Raw genomic sequence first — 20,285 nt, 5'->3', positions numbered from 1 at the left:
CTTCACTCCGACGGGCCCGCTCTCAGCCCTCCTCACACATCATCTCACTGCTGCCTCATTCCCACTGCACTGAAAGCAGACGACTCTACACACGACAGGTTGTTGTCGGATCATTTGCAGGAGCATAATGGCTTGTGTGTTACTTTCAACTTAAGGAGCTACTGGGGCGCCGATGTAGGTTTTGGTCTAAAGAGATGCTACATGGCAGCGCATGAATACTGCACGGCTCACAGTTAGGATGCCAAGTTTTAAGGACGGTCTCTTCTAATGAGCAACTGTGCCGAGCAGAGATTTGTTACAGGCGCGCACCACACACGGGGAAGTCAGCAGCCAGCCAGAACCGTGATGCGTGATGAAGAGGTGCGTGTGTGAATTCATCCTGATTACCACTGCCCTACTTCTCCAGAGACACACCACGTTTGAGGTGTTCATGTAGGAGCTACGTCTGGGTGAAGGAGCTCCAACCACTCACCAAAGATTTGCTGGTGTTGCGGAACACATTGCTAACTACTGCTTCAGACGAGCCTCACCGCTTCTGGAAGGGCTGGAATGTCAGTCAGTCGTCTCAAACTTCAAATCTTTGTGTATTTAACGTTGACAAAATCGTCAACGGTGTGCTACACAAAGACGGAGATGAGCACAAAATGATCAGTCATTATTTGGAGCAACTTCAGCAAACCTAGTTAATGAAGCCAAAGAGTCAAGCCAAAGCTGGAGAGCTGGACACATCACTCTGACTCCTGACTGAGACACTCAAGTGAGGAGCCTCTGTGGAGATGTTCTCCGCTCCTCAGTTCCCATGATGGTCCTCATTCCTCCAAGAGGAGTTAGCTGGTGCTTCAGTAGAATCAGGTCTTCACCTGAGCGACAGCAGCTCCAGAGGAAGATAATGGACAGATTCTGACATCAACGTTCAGAGGTTGAAGAAGCTCCTTGATGGAGATGTTTCCTGTCACAGCTGTGAAGAGAGAGCTGGGTGGAAGCTGCTGCAGCTGGAAGAAGCACCTTCATCTCCAGGAGAGAGGAAGCCATGAGCCTCACAGTCACCAACACACTTGCTCCTCTCTCAGGAACATGGAGAGCCGCAGGGAAGAGGTGGCTCCATCAGGTCTGTCAGTGCAGTGATGGAGGTGTTTCATCCATCCCATGAGCCTGTGTGGCTTCAGGAGTCCTGCTGAGGTCATGAACATGTGTAGAGTCAGCTCAGACTGCTCAGCTTCTTTCCCAGTCCACATGTGACCAGGTTTGATCCGATAGCACTGGAGATCACTCTTCAGGCCATTTGACAAACTCCACTGGACCAATAGGTTTATGCTGTAGCTCTCTGTACATTGGATATTAGGGTTGGACCCACGACACCTGACTGATGAAGGAGATGATGGTCATTAATTGCTGCTCTGCACTGACGTGTACAGAGCCAGATGTAGACCTCTACTAGACGGGCCGTCCACAGAACGTGGTGAAAACCAACACCCAGCCAACTCTGCAGCAGAGAAATAACAGGGAAAATCCAGAGGAGAAACGGCTCAGCAAACAAACACAGGTGGAAACCAAACACAGCTTCATCCCATATCTTTGTGAGGGAGTCATAGTTGCACAGACTAGAGGAAGGCACCACTAAACAAACAGGACAGAAGCTGACCAAATACATCTTCCATCTCTTGAATGTGCTGCAGTTGCGTCTCCATCGAAGGTAAACTGGGATTACTCCCTGTTGCTTAGCGATTCCCGCAGAAAGCCTGTCACTCTGCATCAGACTCCCCTGGAACCCGTGCAATGACAAGCCCAGCAGCATGTTGGCATAGCAGAGGAGAACACACTCATGTCCAGCAGCAGTAGGAGAAGTGACTGTACATACAGAGCCGCTCCACTGCCCTCACGGGTCTCACAGCGCCAAATGACTCCTCACAAGTTTGCTTGCACTGACTTCCATTCTCTGACAGTCATTAGATCACAGAGCTGGGACGCAATAGGTCTGGCTAATGTGGCGCCGCCAGCCAACCTCCACACACCTCGGGGAGCTTCAGGAAAAGATCAAAGGTGCGGACGGATCTGCAGAAGACACCGGAGGGTTTTGGGAACAGAACCATGTCAACCCAGGCGGGAAAAAAAGACCCAGAACTTCCGCTGCGTGGGCGTGTGTCGAGGCCAATCACTGAAAAGCAGAAAATGTCTGTTAAAAGCCTAAATCTGTAACCCGGCCTGTAAATGAGGTATTGAACCAATGGTGGCAAACGGTCATGCTGTCATACGCCTACAGAGTTCAGAGCCAGTGTGTGTGTGTGTGTGTGTTGGCATGTGCCCTGTGGTGGTTTGGGGGGTCGAGGGAGGGGGGTCTTGATGGACTGTGACAGGCGTTGGAGTCGAACAGGGAGGGCAGCGACCTGAAAGCCAGTCAATTGGTGCAGCGGATACAGCTAAAAGCCATTTATAGATGAGACGGTGCAGAGATTTCAGGTGGGGGGTTGAAGGGACTGAGGACATGATCCACAGTGGCAGGGACCACAGGGGGCTTGCAGCCTCTCTCCGGACACAGAAAACCTTTAACCCAAACACATTCCACACAGGGAGGCTTTTTCCTGCCTTAATCGTCGTCATTTATTAGCGTAAATTCCAAGCTATAGAGAGCAACTGAACCTAAGCTGCACCCACTTAATCTAAGAAGGCAAACAGATGTTCATGCTTGAGCTGCAGCAGGTGCAGTGGTGCTGTCTGTGCCGTAGAAAGGCTTCATAAGATCACTTGTAAACTGCTTTGGAAAACAGGCTCCAGCATGGAGACGGACTCATGAAACAAATACAGTGGTGCCTCGGTTCTCGACCACAATCCGTTCCAGGCGCCGTTCGAGAAGCAATTTGTTCGAAATCTGAATCGATTTTTCCCATGACAATGAATGGAAATGATGCGTTGCGAGCCTTAAAATAGTCTTTTGTAGGAGTGACTGTAGAGCGTCTGCTGCAGGTGGCTGTTCCTCTATGTGTGTGGCCGCTGCATGTGGGAGGGGTTGCCGAGAGAGTGACGTCTCTCCAGAAGGGAAGAGGTGCCCGGTGCGTGTCCAGCTCTGAATGTGCGCTTCTGTGCAGTTTGGCTGTGACCAAGTCATAGTCGAGGTAGCACTGTAATTAAACTTGTCAAGGAGGAAAAGACCTCAGTCAGTGCGCTATATATGTTTGAGGTGACGTGGCTCAGTATCTTGTCGGCATGAACTGTGAATGAACATGAACAATGTTAACAGCAGCGTGGCTCGACAGATGCTAGTCAGGAGATGGGCAGCGTTTAGTCTAGATTTAGGGAGCACAGTGAGACGTTTCACTGTAGCTCATACAAACCCATCTTTTACATGAATAAACCTTTTTGGAGTCCACAAAACCCAATTGTTCCGGCAAGAGTAACCATTCCCAGCTCCCTAATTCCCATTCCCAATGAGCCGAGCCCGTGACACGTTTCCAATATTGACACAAAAAGTGAGGCCTTGGTTGTGATTACAGGAACAAAAGTGGGAACCGATCGCTGAAGCACATGTCCTGAGAGGCCCGCTGGTAATTAAAGAGATTCGGAGAGTCGTCCTCGCTCACAGAGAAGCCTCTTTGTGGAGCTTTTCCCTCGGGTTCTGCTCTTCTGCTGCCGACAGACGGCCAGCTGAGCACAAACTTTCATAAAGGGTCTTCCAGCATCTTCACCTGGTCCTGTGGCTCCACCTGTCCAGAGGGAACCATCAGAACCAGGGTCGATGCAGCACTGTGTTGCTGCTGATTGATAATAATTAAAATGGAGAGAGAGGAACAGGGTTCCGGGTTTGTATAATTAACTTGTAATTAGCAAAGCAGGGAATATTAGCTTGTAACACTAATGAACTTTTCGATGGTACAATTGATGCGAGTGAGTGTGTAGAGAAGAGCCAGGAGCCACTCAGGCTCTGCCTGCTGACAGACCTCCGTGCTGTGAACCCAGAGCTCAGAAGGTCCACCAGCTCACAGAAGTGCACCATCACCACAGGCACCTTTGACTGACAAGGGACTTAATCCAGTAGTTGACAACTCAAGACCACATTTACTCAATCGACTGCTTCAACACTCTTATTTCAGGATGTTTTTGTGGAGACCAGTTGGAGCCACAGCTGCTGCACGTTGAAAGTGAAAGTCCCGAGACAAAACGTAGCGCTCTGAAAATCTGCCAGCTACGAGCCGAATTCTTTCATTGGATGCTTGGGTGTGGGTCTTGACTCCATCCTGGGTTGGCTGTTCTTGACTAAAACATCTGAAGGTCACACCTCATGAAGAAAGTGGAGACTCAATAGAAGGGAGAGATGCATTATCGGCACAAGATCAAATGACATTTCAAAACACACACTTTTAGAGATGTGAGTTTTATCTTCTCTAGCGGAGAGAATGCGGGAGAGGAACAAATCCTACACTTGCTCAGGGCGACATGAAATCTATTGAAGGGTTTCACCTGAGGCCCAGGCGTGACTCTCTACTGGCCCGCATCACTGCGCTACAGCACACGACCGGAAGACTGCGTCTGCCGACTGGTGTGCCAATAGACTGCGCCATACTCAAGCACTTCTCAAATGAATCCACACAATAAAACCTCCATTCGCTGCAGTTGACCGGACTGACAGTTGTGACATTTGACCCACTTTCCCTCACTCATGCCTGGTGCCTTCTGTAGAGTTAGAGCCAGCTGAAATTATTGGCAGCCTTGATGCTGCGTGTGTGTGTGTGTGTGTAAACACTTGCCTGAATACACTCCAGCGTCTTTGAAAGTTTCTAAATAAGAGGAGAGGATCCCAGCAGACCTCCACTCTTTGATGCTGGGAGCTCATGTGTGTGGAGTGTATTCATATATAAGACAGTACCTGTGAGGAGAAAAGTCTCCAGTATGGTTCTGGGTGGGGTCGGTGAGATCATGTTTGGGTGGCGTGAAGACGTACCGCAGCAGGAGACGGCTGGGCGTTTTGGGGCGGACAGAGGCTCTGGTGGCCACTCTGGCTCTTCATCATTCGACATTCTCGCAGTATACGTTTGGTGAAATACATCACGATCAAGCCGAGCGAGCTGAAACTCAGCGCGGCATTTTAAATCCCATCTGATTACAAGGCCAACACCGGGTCTGATCTGAGCACCTTTCCACTCTAATACCCAGGGATTATTGTTCAACATGCCATCGCACTGAAAGACAAAATGCAAATTGGCCCACACCAAATGAGCTGCCTGCCCGAAACAGAAACGCTCACGCTGAGTTTGTGTGACATGGGTGGCAAAGGTTAACAAACAGGCAAAGACGAGGGAGGGCTCGCCGGCGAGCGTCAGAAAAAGTAATTATGACAAGTCCGATGATGTGAAAGGGACATGGAGAAGGTGAGGAAATGGAGGCATAACAGAGGTCAGGGGTGAGTAAACAGGAGATGAGTGATGGGAGGAGGGAATTATGCAAGCAGGCTGCTCTTGACAACGAGTAGAGGGCTGGAGACGGTGAGGAGCGGCAGGACGCCACGCCACAGTCCACACATTTCTGGTGTTCAGCTCCTCACGTTGAGGCAGAAACCCTGCCATACAGGGTTCTTCACATGAAAACAGAGCTGAACAAGAGACGCTACATGGAAGGGGTTTGAAAATGAGTGATGAAAAGGACCAGAATTATTTGGTAAATCAGAAAAGACTTGGAGCCCAAATGACCAGAGAGAGTTTGAATTCCCCCCAGTGACACAAGCACAGATGTCTCATTAGAACCATTTCTATTTAGTGGAGCTTCTGCATGAAGTACAGAGCACAGCATCATCCCAGTCTGACACACAGAAGGCAGAGAGCACATGACACAGCAGATGTACCACAGATTAAACTTTACACGATGAAATTAAACGTGCTAAAAAGAGCCGGCGCACTGAGCATGTGTAATACTTGTTATGGGTATTTGTGCGAAACATGTGGTTTGTTTGTCATTTCAGGGACGCCATGTTTTATGGGTCAGTCCACATCGTGGCTTGAAAGAAGCCTGGCTGCTTGCTGCTTCTACTTTTGGGCTGTTTTCACACATACAGGCCAAAAAAAAGTGCTCTCTTACAAACAGTGACCTCTTCACCCATTTATTTTATTGCTTTTTCTGGCTTGCTTTCTAAAGAAGCAGATGTTTCTCCACATGTACACAGGACCAATTAGTTTCATTTTCTAATTGATGGCTACTCAGAAGAATCAAAACAACGTTTTACATGTTTGTATTTTGATATTTAATTGGGGGAAAACCCTGGTTAAGTGGGCAGAGTGGAGATTGTTGTTGTTGTTCCACCTGGACATCAAAGCCCTGATCCTGAAGTTCCATGAACAGGCTTGGTACCAAGGCCAATGGAGTTCATGAAAACCAATGGAAAAATGAAAACTACAATTAAATACAGTAAATCATTGTCGTTCACTTGAACTAAAAATTAAAAAAAAAACGTTTTTTTCATAAAACGATAACTAACTGAAACAAAACGAATCAAAACAAACTAAAATAATCGCAAAATTGAGCTTTGTTTGCATCTTCATTTCATGAAGAAGCATGGATTGAAAATCTACTGATCGATCAGTCAGGTGCAGCATCAGGAGCCGACCAGTGCGATGGTGGTCGCTGGGCAAAAGCCTCATCTTTCTAAACTTAACTCCTTTTTTGTTAGATGGTGTCTATTGTTGAGCTTTTATTACTGACTGAATCTTGTTCCAATACTCCAATACTGACGGGGGAAAAAAACTAAGAACTAAAACAAACACGAAAACTAATAAAAACTACCCTTTTTTTTTTCAAAAACTGAAAGTAAATGAAACCCACTGAATAAATAAGAATGAAAACTAAAGACAAATCCCAAACTATTGCAACCGTGCTTGATACTTGTGACACCAGTGGGACTGCAGTCTGAAGAGCAAATATCACCAGCCTTTTGCAACTGCGAGCTACTCCTGCGGCACCGTGTGACCCCAAAGGTCATTTTACTACACACTTCGGAAATAACGTAATACGTGTTAGGGATGAAAAACTACAGTGCATTCCTCTAGTGCACTAAGAACAATGCAATAATTATCAACAACATAGGAAACATGAGAATGAAGGATGATTTAGGGATGTTTTTAAAGGGCTCGTGGGAGGGTTTAGGCCCAAAATACCATCAAAACTAAGCCACTTGCAAAAGCATGGATGCTGTTCTGTCACATTTCCACCTTGCTAGCACTGAAGGCAACGAACAAAACGTGTCCCTTCTCGAGTGCGAAGAACGAGTCAGCTGAGCCCGCCATCAGGTGACAACTAAACACCAACCTCTCTTTAAAGAGAAGCGGGGGCCGACTCTGGCGCAGACCAAATAACACATCCCAAAGTTTCCTCAAATTAAGAGGCGCTGATGATCGTCCCAGACATTCTCCCACATAAACAGCTTAAGAGCTAAGCATCTTAGAGCCAGCGGGACAAAGTTATCTGTGTTAAGCAGCGGTGCCAGCGTCAGGTCGGTGACCAGCAGTCAGAAATCCGGTTAATAAAAGTCCGGCAGGGGATCCAAGAGGCGCGCGAGCAGGCTGTGGCTCCAGCACTCAACACGCCAGCTCGGAAAGCAAAGTTCCAATTTCGTCGCGAAGCCGAACATGAAGACATCAAGTGGGCTACAGATGGCGGCAGAGAGGGTGGTTATTGTTGGAGTCAGCCTTTTTCACACCACTGCCAGCCAAGTGATGATTGTGCAACTAAAACTGGGATCATCTGCCGTTTCAGAGAACAAATCTCTGCCTGTATTATGTTGCTCAGTGTAAAGGTCACCATTCCAGCACAGGCCACCTCACAGAAACCAGGCTTTCTGCTGCACTTTCCACGCGCCGTCCTAATCACCTATCAGCCTATATTTTATCAAATAAAAAGGCAGATTAAACGGGACAACAGCTGTCCGTATGGAGTCCATATATGACACACCATCTAAGGCTTAACCCACAAACGCACGTGAAGTCCAGCGTGTGCCCATGCCAAAGCCTCCACTGAGGTGGCCCTTCTGAGTGAGGGCATGACAGGTGCCACTCCCGCCCCTCTTCACCACGACCACGGCCTGATCCCATCCCCTCCATGGCAGAATAAAGAACGAGGCCAAAGTGGAGCAGATATAGAGGACACAAAGTTACATGAAGGCTGCGGAAGAAATGGGCTCTGGGAGAAGTGGCAGAGAAAAGGGGCGGGTTGGCGCCATAATAGGAGCTCAAGGGATAATTGTATAAAAAATTGAGGGATGAGAAGTGGAACAGATTGTGAGGTCAGAGAAAGGTTGAAGCATGGAACATTTTGGACACTAGATGGCTTTGTGTTATTGTACTTGCATCATCTGCAGTGGAGCTCAAGGGCTCGGAGTGAGCCAAAACTGCAGCAGATTAAAACATAATTAAAAGTTAATCTGCCACAATATTCTTATTACAGTAATCCACACTATTATTTAGACCTAAAAAGACAGTTTTAGTGAGGGAAAACGCATTTGTAAGAAATCACGAGCAATGAAAGAAAACATGCCACGACTTGCAGAAGGTACATTTACTGTCCTGTCCGACCGACCGCACTGTAAAAATCTAGATCCATGTAAATGAATGACTCTGCTCTATTCACTAGACTGTAATTACATTTGACATTTACCTAGTGCTTTTCTGCACCATGCTACGCAGCCTCTGGTACACTACGGACAGCATCAGCATCATTTCACGTAAAAGAGTCTGAAGAGGTGCAGAGTGAAGAACGGGTCTTGGAATTCCCTCGTTCAGTCTTGTCCCAAACACTGCTGTGTGTGGTCCGAGCACACGGTTGGTAGAAGCTCCCTCTTCTTCTCTGCTCCTCCTCGTCAGGAGTGAGTTTGAACGGTCCGCGGAGATGATCCGGTAGCAGTCCGTTTCTGGTTCTGAACATGACCAGCATCGTGTGTCTCGACTCGATGCTCTGTATTCTACCCTGACAGCACACAGTAGATCAAGAGGACTGACGACAGTGAGCCGTCTCCGAGATGATGCCAAAAGTTAACCCCACGTTGCATCAAAACATCAAGCAGAATTCACAATGTGTGACTGCATGCGAGTACAAACTAAAGGTGATAATTCTCCTCAACACTTGACTGTATTCTCCAGGTCTCTTCACACCACAGCACTGTTTCTCGACGTGGAGGGTTGGACCACAGACGCATGTCACATGCTGCTCATATCAAACACAACTTGTTGACAAATGTATATATTTTACATGGACTCCCAAGCCTGACTGCCTCACTCTCTCACCCTGACTGCAGCACTACTGGGCGTGTGTGTGGCGCCTCTGGACTTGTGAAGGCCAGGCCCCTCTCCACTGGAGAGCTACCAACCTTCAAGACTTCAAGAGTGAGCCAGTCTTGTGACCGGGTGCACCATCTAAAGAATGCAACAGAACGCACCACAGGAAGAGACGGCATTTTGAATCTGAGAGGGAAAATCCCTGAGAATGAAATCAGACTGCGACACAAGGCTTAAGCAAACACTCATCAAAAACAAACCAGACTTGGATGTGGAAAGCTGCCATCTATTCGTTGCCGTGGTGTGGACGTCTTTTCTCCGGTGGGTCTATTACCAGGAGATTACATTACCATCTCCCAGCCACTCTCCCAGGTCAGGGGTCAGAGCACTCTGCACAATGACGCAGACGCTTTTATTGAGCGACAATGAGGCTGGAAGTGCTTTTATACCGCTGCGGTTTGGTGGCTTCAAACATTAGTTGTTGAGTGCATCTTTGTGAGCCAAGCGCACTGAGGAATCCGAAGGCGCTCCTTCTGTTTGCTCCTAATTTAGATGAATTTATTCGCCGATTGGTGGATGAACAATTACATCCCATTGTACATATTTCTCTGCTACTTTGCGTGATTAATTTTTTTTAATGAAGGGGAGAGTGAGTAATTCTGAGGGTTTGTGCAGTGGCGGTAATTGCAGCCCGTCGAAATAACCTCCATTTTTCTTTATCTTCATGTACAGAAGAGCTTTGAGTCTACAGGGAGAATTACCATAATGAGAGGGAAGTCAATGAGCGATGCGGCATGGTTTGACAAAATGGCTGCCATTTCAGGCAAATGACAGAGGTGTGTACATGAATATTGTGGAACTGGAATGTCAAGTGTTTTTCCTCATTAGAGGTTTGTACTCATTAGCAAAGTTAATGTAAAGGGGACAAATACTCCACTAGACAGGAACATGGACAACGGAGGCAGGACTTAAAAAAAAACAAAAAAACAAAGAAATAAATAAAAAAATCAGGCTTTAAATGAATTGCAGTGAATGACACTTTGACACCAGCGTGTTGCATCTGTTCACATATGGTGAAACATCTCCAGTGACTATGAACATTTTTTTGAGCTTGTTTTAATTCAATTTGTTTTTTTGTTTTGATGCCGACATCACACTGTATCATTGAATTGTCGACTGAAAAATGTTCCCTGTGAAAGGACGCATGATATACCAGTTACTATTTTTGTCAGTTATGAATGAATCAAAACTAATCTCTTGAAGCCCGAGCCCGAATAAAGCATTGTGGTTCGTTATCCAGACAAAAGGGTTAAAGGTCACAGTAACATTGGATCACAGCAAGGCGCCGTAATACAAGTCTGAAAATTTCAAACGATACACAGCTCAAATGCCTTTGTCAAGAGACGTTCATAAATCCTGTGCAGCTGCGGCGTTGAAGCAAGCTTCACTGAAGTGACAGGAAACCCAAGTCTTGTTGAGTGGGTGAGTGAGCCACCTCTCCTCTGACCAGCTTCTCAGTGCTCCTGGTTGGTTAGCCTGAATGTAGCAGAGCTCCCTTCGTAAATGCACCTATTAACACGCAGAGTTGGACTGAATGCTACAGTCAGGAGGTGCACATCTGACATGAGTCGAATCAAACACTGAGTCACAGTCACAGTAGCAGCAAGGATCATTATGGACAGGTTCTAGTACTAAAAAGTAAACGTAAAAGTCTGTGCAGTAAACTTGGGGGTGGGCGGGGCTAGCGCTGGGCTTCTGAGAGCTGTGTCATCACAAATTCTCTCCACCTGATAAAAGTTTCATGACGGTTCTCACACCCGATCACTCCCGAGACGATGGAGCAGCTACTGAAAAAGACAACCAGCTCACCATGTGGTGCGTCATGTGGAGACACTTTCAACCTACACATAAGACAGGAAAGTTGGACAGGCAGGGCGGATGAGAGCTGCGGAGCTCTGCAAGCCACGGAGATCTGGGAGCTGGAGCCAATGTTACATTGATCCATCTGGTGGTTCTTTACACTGATTCCTGCTTGGAGAATTCATGTCGTTTCTTCATTCTTAACTGAATGGCATTGTTCACGTCCCGTGAAAGCAGGTCTACTCTTACCGTCTTCTCAACTCTGATCTGGAGCTCTCACTGTCCTACAGTCTTTCCTCGCCTCTGCTCTGGCTGCCTTTTCAACCTCTGGCTCAGCTGGGTTGAGGAAGTGTCCACCTGCACTGACTCAACGTCTCTGCCTCAAACACAAAGCTGCCTCCTGCCACACACACAAATGAATGGATGGATTCCCTCCAACATGAGTCTCCAACATTGGCCATGGAAACGGACTGCAGCCAGGGGGAGAAGACTGGCGTGACTCGTCGGGGGACTCACCATCTTCTGCAGGTGCTTCTCTTTACGGACCTCCACCATGACCAGGCCCTCCTTGACCAGGCCCAGGCCCACGTCCTCCTTGGTGTCGGCGAACTGTATTGTGACATGCGGGCAGTTGGCACCAGAGTACTCCACGTTCAACAGGCACTGGACGTTGTGGATGTCTCGCACTACACAATCCACCACATCTGCGCGGACGTCGTCCTGAGAGAGGGAGGCGAGCAAGGTGATCAATTCCAAACCTGACGTGACGCCTTAATAAACACGTGGAAGCAGGCAGAACAGAGGAGCGCTGGTCGGTTGTGCTGCTCCTCTGTTACCTTTTCTTCCTGCTAACCTTCTCAAATGTGAAAGGCCGACATTTGATAGAACATATGGCGCGGGGAAAGACAGAGCAGCTGTGAAGCAATACTGACCTGATGCCCTTCAGGGGAGGGAGCACTGTGAAAAGAAAATAGCCCACATGTGCAGCGTCTTCAAAAGCATGAAGGCACGTGGAAACCAGAAGAAAAGCAACAAAAAAATCCGTCCATCTCTTGCAAAGATCTATGCCTACTCTGCACCATCCATCTCTCTGCTTCTCTTCATCTCGCCCATGGCCTTGTCTCCATGGCAACCCCCTTCGAGCTAGCTGCCCTCGGTGCCGTGCACGGCTGGTGAATACGTGTGCAAGAGTGTGTGGGCCGGGAAGCTTGTTGAAGGTACAAAACCCACTGGTCAACTTGTCACGGGAGCTTCAGGGGACCTCAGGGCGAGAGCCAGACAAGGCTGAGGGACACAGCACAAATGGAAAGGTAGAAAGACGGAGAGCAGGCTGAAGAACACCTGGGAAACCGGCTGACTGAACTGGGAACCTTAAAATGGTGACAGGACAACTGCACTTCATGTCTTTTAGATGAAAATAAAAGAGAATGAAACCGGGAGTTTGGCAATCTGGGTTGTCAGGGACCTCATGTAAGGAGGGAGAGCACCATGACCTCGAACCTTCAGCCAGGTTTCTCACTGACCGATGACAAGACGTTGGAGAAACAGGACCATGTCACCAAAATGGTTCCGTCCACTGCTGGCATCTCACCACAGCCATCCAGGGGGAGGACACGCCAGGCTTCCAGGACAGAAGCTGAGCTGACATAGTTTCAGCTCATCGCAGCAGAGGGGGAGGAAATGGTGAATATTGAGGAAATAAAAGCCTGAGACTGTTTCCATATGAAGGACGCTGTTCATGAAGGATTTGACTGAGTTATTTGTGTGACTGCATCACTAATAGGGGAGTAAGAAAATATTGATCCACTCAAATATTGTGATGCCCGATTCTGCGATACCGTAATATTTTTGCTGAAATTTAGCAACACGTCTTGATATTTGTAGTCTATATCTATGTTTAAGACATAGATACTTGGATATGCTGCTGCAATTGCGACATGTAGAAACTGACGTTTTTATATTGTGCAGTGATTCACTCCTCTGTTGGATGGAGAAATGTAACCGCAAGACCAACAGGACTGACGTCATACTGCACATAACGTTGTACTGCACGACGTGTTTTCTCATTTCAAATAATGGCTCTTATTACAATACATTGCTGAACGTCCAGGATTGCAATATATGGCCATGTGTCACAAGTGAGTGAAACAGTGGTGAAGGGCGTGCTCCCAGCCAGCGCGCCGCTGAGCACATGAGCAGAGCATGGATCACTCCACTCACACATGAGGTGGAACTGGAGCTTCAGCCACAGGGTTGATCTCATTTGAAGGCTCAAGAGAGACGTGTTAATACTTGGTAACAAGTGGACCTGGTAGTTATTGTTGGGTGTTGGACGGATGCAGCTGATGCTGACAGAATGAAGCGGTTAAATACAGGCCCTCTGCGCTCTACTTTCTTGAATTAGCTGAGCAGGCTTAATGAGCTAGCAGGGGGCATCCAGGAGTTCAACACCGCAGTGAGGAGTTCAACACACACAGACACGCAATACAAGTGGGTCAGCGCTGAAAAAACCTGCAAGTCACTGCTTCAGCACAGGACAGTGGCATCCACAGCCATTCATTGACAACACTGGATGGAAACAGAAGGAGCACACTTTTGTCAAGGAAGAGAAGTGTGAAGCCGAGTGACGCGACAAAGTTGAGGGTCGACGGAGGAAACGCGGTGAAACCAACATCAATAGACAGAATCAAAGCACAAATATCACAAAGTATCTTCAAATATTTGCGTACAATCGAAGTCTGAGTCCAAAATGATAAAAGGATCCCTGACAAAATGTTGCTTATAAGCCGCAGAGCTGACATGCCAACGATAAGCTCTGCTTCTTATCAAGATTAAGGAGAACAAATGTGCTTTAAGCAAACACACACTTGATGATGACACACAGGATGAGGCGGCGTCTGCCAATCAGGCATGAGGCAAATGAAACACAGGATTGTTTCCGCTGGTGAAACTATGGATACTGCAGGCTCAGGACGCTCAGGAGCCTCTGGCGCGCGCACACAGCTCGGTCACCAGGGATTGATTAAACACACTGGAAATAAAAACACGATTATCGCTGCAGAAAAAACCCCACGCGGAGCAAGTGCTCTTTGGCAGAGCGCAGTTTCAAGTGTGAAGGGTTCACGACAGAGCAATGTTTGCCCAGGCATCAATGGCTTCTTTGACCACTGCATGAATCACAGAGAGTCATGCTCCTTCGCTTTTACGCCATCATTTTCATCCTCATTCTTCTGAAATGAAAATCCAGATTGGCATATTTATTGCCTGCTGACAGCTTCAAAGTCAAATGCAAGTGTGATGGTCAGGGTGGCGCAGCAGGACGCCATCAGCACCTCGATGCATTCATGTGCCACATTGATCTGAGCGTCGAGTGGTGTTTTATATTCTGATCTGTCAGCTCTGTGATGCGAGGGCTTTGCAGAAGTACGGGGCGCTTTTATTTATTTGTATCACTTAATGGACTCATTAAACGGGGGAGTCAGGAAGCCAGGTGAAGGTCTGCGTGCGCTGCGGTTGTCCGAGGCAATTCATCATCGTTTGCTGGGATGTTTTAATCGAGGATGTGTTACCACACTGGACTGCTGGGAGATGCATAAACCTTTCTGGGTGATGTGTGCGATTACTCTTCTTTATTTTTTGTGGACGAAGAGTCTGGCTGACTGGATACGTTGTTGCATTTGTTAGAGCGAGACAGTAAGTTCATGGAGTGGCTGGAACTTTGGCGTGAAAACGTGACTTTCAATAATGTAGGATTCATTTCAGAGAAAACAAACTCTCTTTTTCTTTGTCAACCATTTCTATCACCACAGCGGTTGACGGTAAATGACACAGAGCTTTTAGAATGGAGCGTTACTGCGTTCTGGAAGCGAAGTGCTGAGCGTGAACTTACATCCTGGGGCACCTGGATGTAGGCGAAGGCATACTCCGTGGCCTGTGCTGGGAGGTTCCTGATGCTGAAGGCTGGTGGGATGGCTGCCAGGCGTGTGCTGGACACAACCTCTTTCTGAAGGAAGGAAGGAAGAGAGGGCAGAGTCAGAATAAGTCCTCTTGGTTTGGGCAATTGGCAGACTTTTTGGACATCAACAACAGAGAGGAATACTGGTGCAGAAATGTGAGAGAGATGCGTGGGAATGTTGGTGGCTCAAGGCCGTGTTTTGAAGGATTCTGTTCGTCAGTCCAATCAACAACTTATACGGTGGAGGTTCCCCTTTTTCCAGCCCACTACTCAGCTGTTGCAGGGCTATTTCTGAGGTGCCTTTAAAGGCGGTCCAAGGAAGCACACGTGAGGATCCATCTTGAGTGATGGACGAAGGTGAGGGCTTGCCTTTGTGGTCCCAGCAGACAAGCTACTGCAGCTCAATTACATGGGAAAGATGCAAATGAGAGTGTAGACCTGAAGGCCCACTTCCTCTGCAACCTTCATTACCCATGACTCCATCCGTGGACACTTACTGACCACAGCAGGCCAGGAATCGGGTAGCTGGCTGCCATGCCAGTGGAAAAACTCAAACTTTCCCCAAAGATTGCAGACAAGTGCTCCAGACAAATGGATTGTCATGAGAGAGATTGGCACAGCAAGTCAGCTTCCTCCACCTTCACATACGCTCTACTCGCACCACCGTATGCACCTCCCTGATTCTCCTCCTCCCCTTCATCTCCACCAACCTTGGTCCAGCACAGTCTCACCTCTCCACGTGTCCAAACCTAACTTTGTCTCGGAACTTCTCAACACGTCCCTCTGATATATCCTGGTCACTGGCAACAAACTCTGGCACCAGCACTGATTCATGTCCATCTAAATGATCAATGTTGCACGACATCATTAAACCACCAGTCATAGTTTGCCATAGTTAATGCTCTCACAAAACCTTGGTTTTACAATATGCATTATGTAGTTAATGATGGTAAATCATAATGAAAATTCTCCACTCGCGCTTGACTGTCTTGTCATCTCCCATGTTTATGTGATGACTTTGCTCATGTTAAGGTGCTTTAATGCCTAATTTTAAATGAAACTGTCGACTGCTGAAGGAACCCAGTCAAGCACCAGGAAGCAGAGGTATTTTTGTACAGTGATGAATCCATGTGAACAAGCATAAAAGACACATCTGCTTCCTGTTGCTTGCAGCAGATTAACAGGAAAATAGAATGAACATACGATTCTCAAGTGGCTGGGAAAAAAAAGTTTCTATAGAATACATCCAACTCCAGTGAGGGCCACGTCCGCCTGCCACTCTCCAAAGGCTCATCCTCCATTCTGACTGGATTCAACAATCCACTGACGGCAGTTTATGACAGCACAGGACGGACACGCGTCACTTTGCACTCGACGTCACAGCTGCCAACAAAGCAACGTGGACATGTATTTGAAATCACATACAAGTGGTGAGGCTGTCTTCGCAACACCATGCCACTGTGGCGCCGTCACGTCTTGAGAATGATGAAGTGGACCTTTACGCTTGATTCAATCGAAAGCTGACTGAAAAACTGTGCCCTTGACAGCCTCCAGCAGGTCAGGCCTTAGGAGAGAGAATGTCTCCCTGGGTGCACCCTACACGGATGCCATCATCCCACTGAGGGGGCGGCTTTCACAGGAGGCATGACCCATTCATATGGTCGAGTGGGAGCCTACGGCTCCATTTCAACAGGTGATAAATGGGACACTAAAAAAAATGCATTAAATGGGGTGATTCTGTCTGTATCGGGTGCAAAAACTAAACAAAACTTCAGTGCTAAACTGCTGAAAGTCATTTGCCAGTACTGAATGACACGCGATGCTGCAATGATGGCAACTAAGCTGAATGGAATGTGGATGGTGAAAATGATAAAAACAATCCCATCAAAGACAAAGGCAGTTTTGTCTACACCCTATATCTGGAACATCTGCTGCCCTGTCAGACTGGGATGCAGGGAGCAGTCAGACGGTCCATGAAAACCTCGAGAAAGAATGGCAGACTGACTTGTCAAATCCAAGCGGGTGGTAAGGGCCTGGAGTGTAGCGGCCGGACACAGCAACTTCCACCCAGACTTTCCAGGTGTCCTCTTAACTCTCTTTGAGGAGCAAACATGATCATCAGCCAGCTGATGATCATGGCTGATCAATAAAAAGCACATCTCTTCACTCAACAGCCAAGTCAGCGTTGTAAATAAATGTCAGCAGTCGTGACGATCCTGACCCCTCACTGTGTAAAAGGAGCTCAGAAGAGGCTAAACTGAGAGCCCTGTGCTACACGAAGCAACGCTCGCCCCTTGTCACAGTGAGGACCTTCATGAGTTGAGATGATTGGTCAAAGCCACAGTCGACCTCAGTGACAGGAAGCCAGAATCATGGAAAGTCATGGCAATATTGCGAGCCAAAACTCCAAATAATCTCAAAGCCCAAAGACAGAAAACTTGGACTAGGTGGATATCAGCATTATTTCTCATGGGTGACAGGTCAGCCTGTGAGAATCACACTTTCAGCAACATGCCAGGACGCATTGTGTCTGCCAGCTAAAGTGGGGGTCAGTCACACGCAGCTCTGCTGCGCTGCATCATGGGAAATCTCCCGCAGGGCCCACGTTTGCTTCATGAGCCACTTGGTGATGCAAGTGCAACTGCACATGGTCGCACGCAAAGATGTGTGGCCTCGGTCACCGTGAGACAACAGAGAAAAGCAGCCACAAGCAGGGGACGATGCTCACGGTAGCTGGACAGGGAATATGAGGGCAGACACTCAGGGTTTTGCACAACTTGGAAACAAAAATAATCTGAATGTTCCACATTAAACTAGCCAATGAATCCCTCCCGCCAATCATGTCAGGTTTGTATTTTGTCCAGGTGGAACAGCTGCTCAGTGAGTAAATTCACAAATGAAGTCATGTGCAGCAACATCTCAAAAAAATGGAATTAGAGATGATTAAGTTGTGGTTCTTTTAGTGGCGAACAGGGTCGGATGATCCGGTGGACCTGTGCATCCCAGGGTGACGCGGAGTCAACAGGACAACACGGGCCACTGACGTCCAAGTCAACACTGGATGGAGTCGACTTGCAGACCACACGCCTGTGATGTTGATGTGAGAGCCAAAACAGCAGTTCTAATCAGAATACGATACATCTTCCAGCCACGGTGGTACATATCAAAAGCTCCAGTTCTGACATCGAATCAAGTCCTTCGAGGCTGGGTCGCTATAAACGAGCACAGCACGGGCAGCAGCAACACTGCACAGCTCTTCCTCAGGTGTTAACACATTCACATTGCATTTCCTGAAGTCTGCTGTGAGGAGGAGCAGTTACTCACGTTGCCATAGTCGATGTAAAAGACGTGGACCTTTGCCAGTGACTCAACTTTCTCCACTCTGGCTCTGTACCTGCAGCAGAAAAGAAAGACAATGATAGAGGGAGGGAGAAAGAGGTGAAGAGAGAGGGCAGAAGAGGGAAAACAGATGAGTGAATGATTCCAGGCTTATTTCCCCAGGGAGGAGGTGTTGGAGGATGTGTCTGCCGTGCTGGGGGAATCCACCAGGACAATTGTGCAATAAAGTGGAGCTCCAAACCCAATTCTGCCTTCAAGCAAATACAGCCATGAAAGTGGTGATAATCAATGAAAGAAGCTGTTAAACTCTGTGGGCTGACAAATCCTCCAGAAAGGTGACAACATTACCATCAAGAGGTTCATAAATAGTGGCTCCACTCTCAATGGCATCAGAAAGTGTCATGAAAGTGGCCATATGGCCTGTGCATCTGTCACCAGTCAGTGGGACATGACACGAAGGTAAATGAGCAGACCAAACGGACCACCCAAAACACAGTGAACTGTCGGGATGTGGACAGCGGCTGGACCAGCGTGTGTTGCTCCAGTCCAAGGAAACAAAGACAATGTTTGCTCTTTTTGGGACTATATTTCTTTTGAGTTAGTGGATCCTCACTGAAATCACTCAAACATTTCAGATATAGCTCCTAAATGCTTCCAGCAAATTAGCTGCATGTTCACATTGGTGAGTCTGTGAGCTCTGTCAACTCTGGGTTTAGTGGAACAGTAAAAGAATTAGCAGAAATCTAACATTGGAGCAAAGGAAAAGATTTCGACACACCGGAATCAGAGACGAAGCGAGACGCGCTGCACAGAACCAAGGACACAGGCACAAAGCCAAATAATGAGCACCGGACGGAGAGGGAAGAAAGTGGAGAACCAAACGGAATAAATGATTAACAGGGGCCCAAAGTAAGAAAGAAGACAAAATGTGAGTGAGTGATGAGCTTCTCCCGTTATCCTCCCTGACTCTGTGGCGAGGGGTTGAAAGGCAACACATTTTTAATTAGCCTGCTAATGAAACAACGCATCTTTGCTCAGGCGTCGGTGAATATGACACATGCACAACATCGACAGGCGACGTAGCAGTCGGAGGAAACGACCAGGAACCACTAGCTGCTACTTAAAGCCTCCTGACAAACAACACATCAGGTGACAGTGACAGACTAAACTGGGACTCAACCGTTATCATCATGTTTCATGCTCAGACGTCAGCAGTCCAGGAGGCCACTGTTAATGATTCTATTTCCCATCTCACTCCCAAAGACAACACCCTATGAAAACAGCGCAGGACTTTTGTGGCAACTGAAGACCATGCAGCAACACTGAGGTTTTTCTTTCAACGTGTCAGATCCCATATCAGAATCACTAAGGCTATGACTGTGTGAGGAAATGAGCAGGAGAGAGATCAGGTCACCATCTCCAAAAATATTCAATGACTCTCTGGATTTCCAGACGGAGACAGGAAGATGTGGCGTCTATCATTTCCGACACTGTTGGACAAGCACATGCGCTCACACGAAGGAGGATCTACAGCTCCTTGTCAAGTGGCCGTGCCTAACTATATTCCATCCTAGTAAGGTTCAAAAACAATCACTTACCATTCACCGTCACCGAACTTGGCTATGCAGTAATCTCCTTTGCGCGCAGAGTAAGAGCCTTCCACTGGTGGCTGCGCAGCAATCTCCGCCCTCATGGTCTCCATCAGCGTCTCCAACTGACCACCTGACACATAAGAAAGAGTTAGACAACCACAGGTAGTGGGGCTGTGCACTGGACCGTATCTTGCCATGCAACACACATCCAGATACCCGGGTAGCCAGTGATAGGCGGCCATATATTGCGATGCTGTCAGTTCAGCAATATATTGTAATAAGAGCCATCAT

At 47.7% G+C, this 20,285-nt stretch overlaps 1 protein-coding gene across 1 annotated transcript in view; it reads right to left on the bottom strand.

Annotated features, from left to right (window-relative positions):
• The window catches only part of snd1 (staphylococcal nuclease and tudor domain containing 1), a 135,161-nt gene that overhangs the window by 6,797 nt on the left and 108,079 nt on the right, over window positions 1–20,285 (bottom strand). The window contains exons 20-23 of the mRNA XM_053861858.1: window positions 20,001–20,124; window positions 18,388–18,457; window positions 14,998–15,111; window positions 11,625–11,828 (exon numbers count right to left, since the gene is read on the bottom strand). Of these exons, the coding sequence (XP_053717833.1) occupies window positions 11,625–11,828; window positions 14,998–15,111; window positions 18,388–18,457; window positions 20,001–20,124 (512 nt within the window). The remainder of the gene's footprint in view (window positions 1–11,624; window positions 11,829–14,997; window positions 15,112–18,387; window positions 18,458–20,000; window positions 20,125–20,285) is intronic.

Source organism: Synchiropus splendidus, chromosome 4 (assembly GCF_027744825.2).
Source record: "Synchiropus splendidus isolate RoL2022-P1 chromosome 4, RoL_Sspl_1.0, whole genome shotgun sequence".
Classification (NCBI taxonomy): Eukaryota; Metazoa; Chordata; class Actinopteri; order Syngnathiformes; family Callionymidae; genus Synchiropus; species Synchiropus splendidus.
Note: the sequence above shows the minus strand (reverse complement) of the source record. Positions and strands in the feature narration are given on the sequence as shown.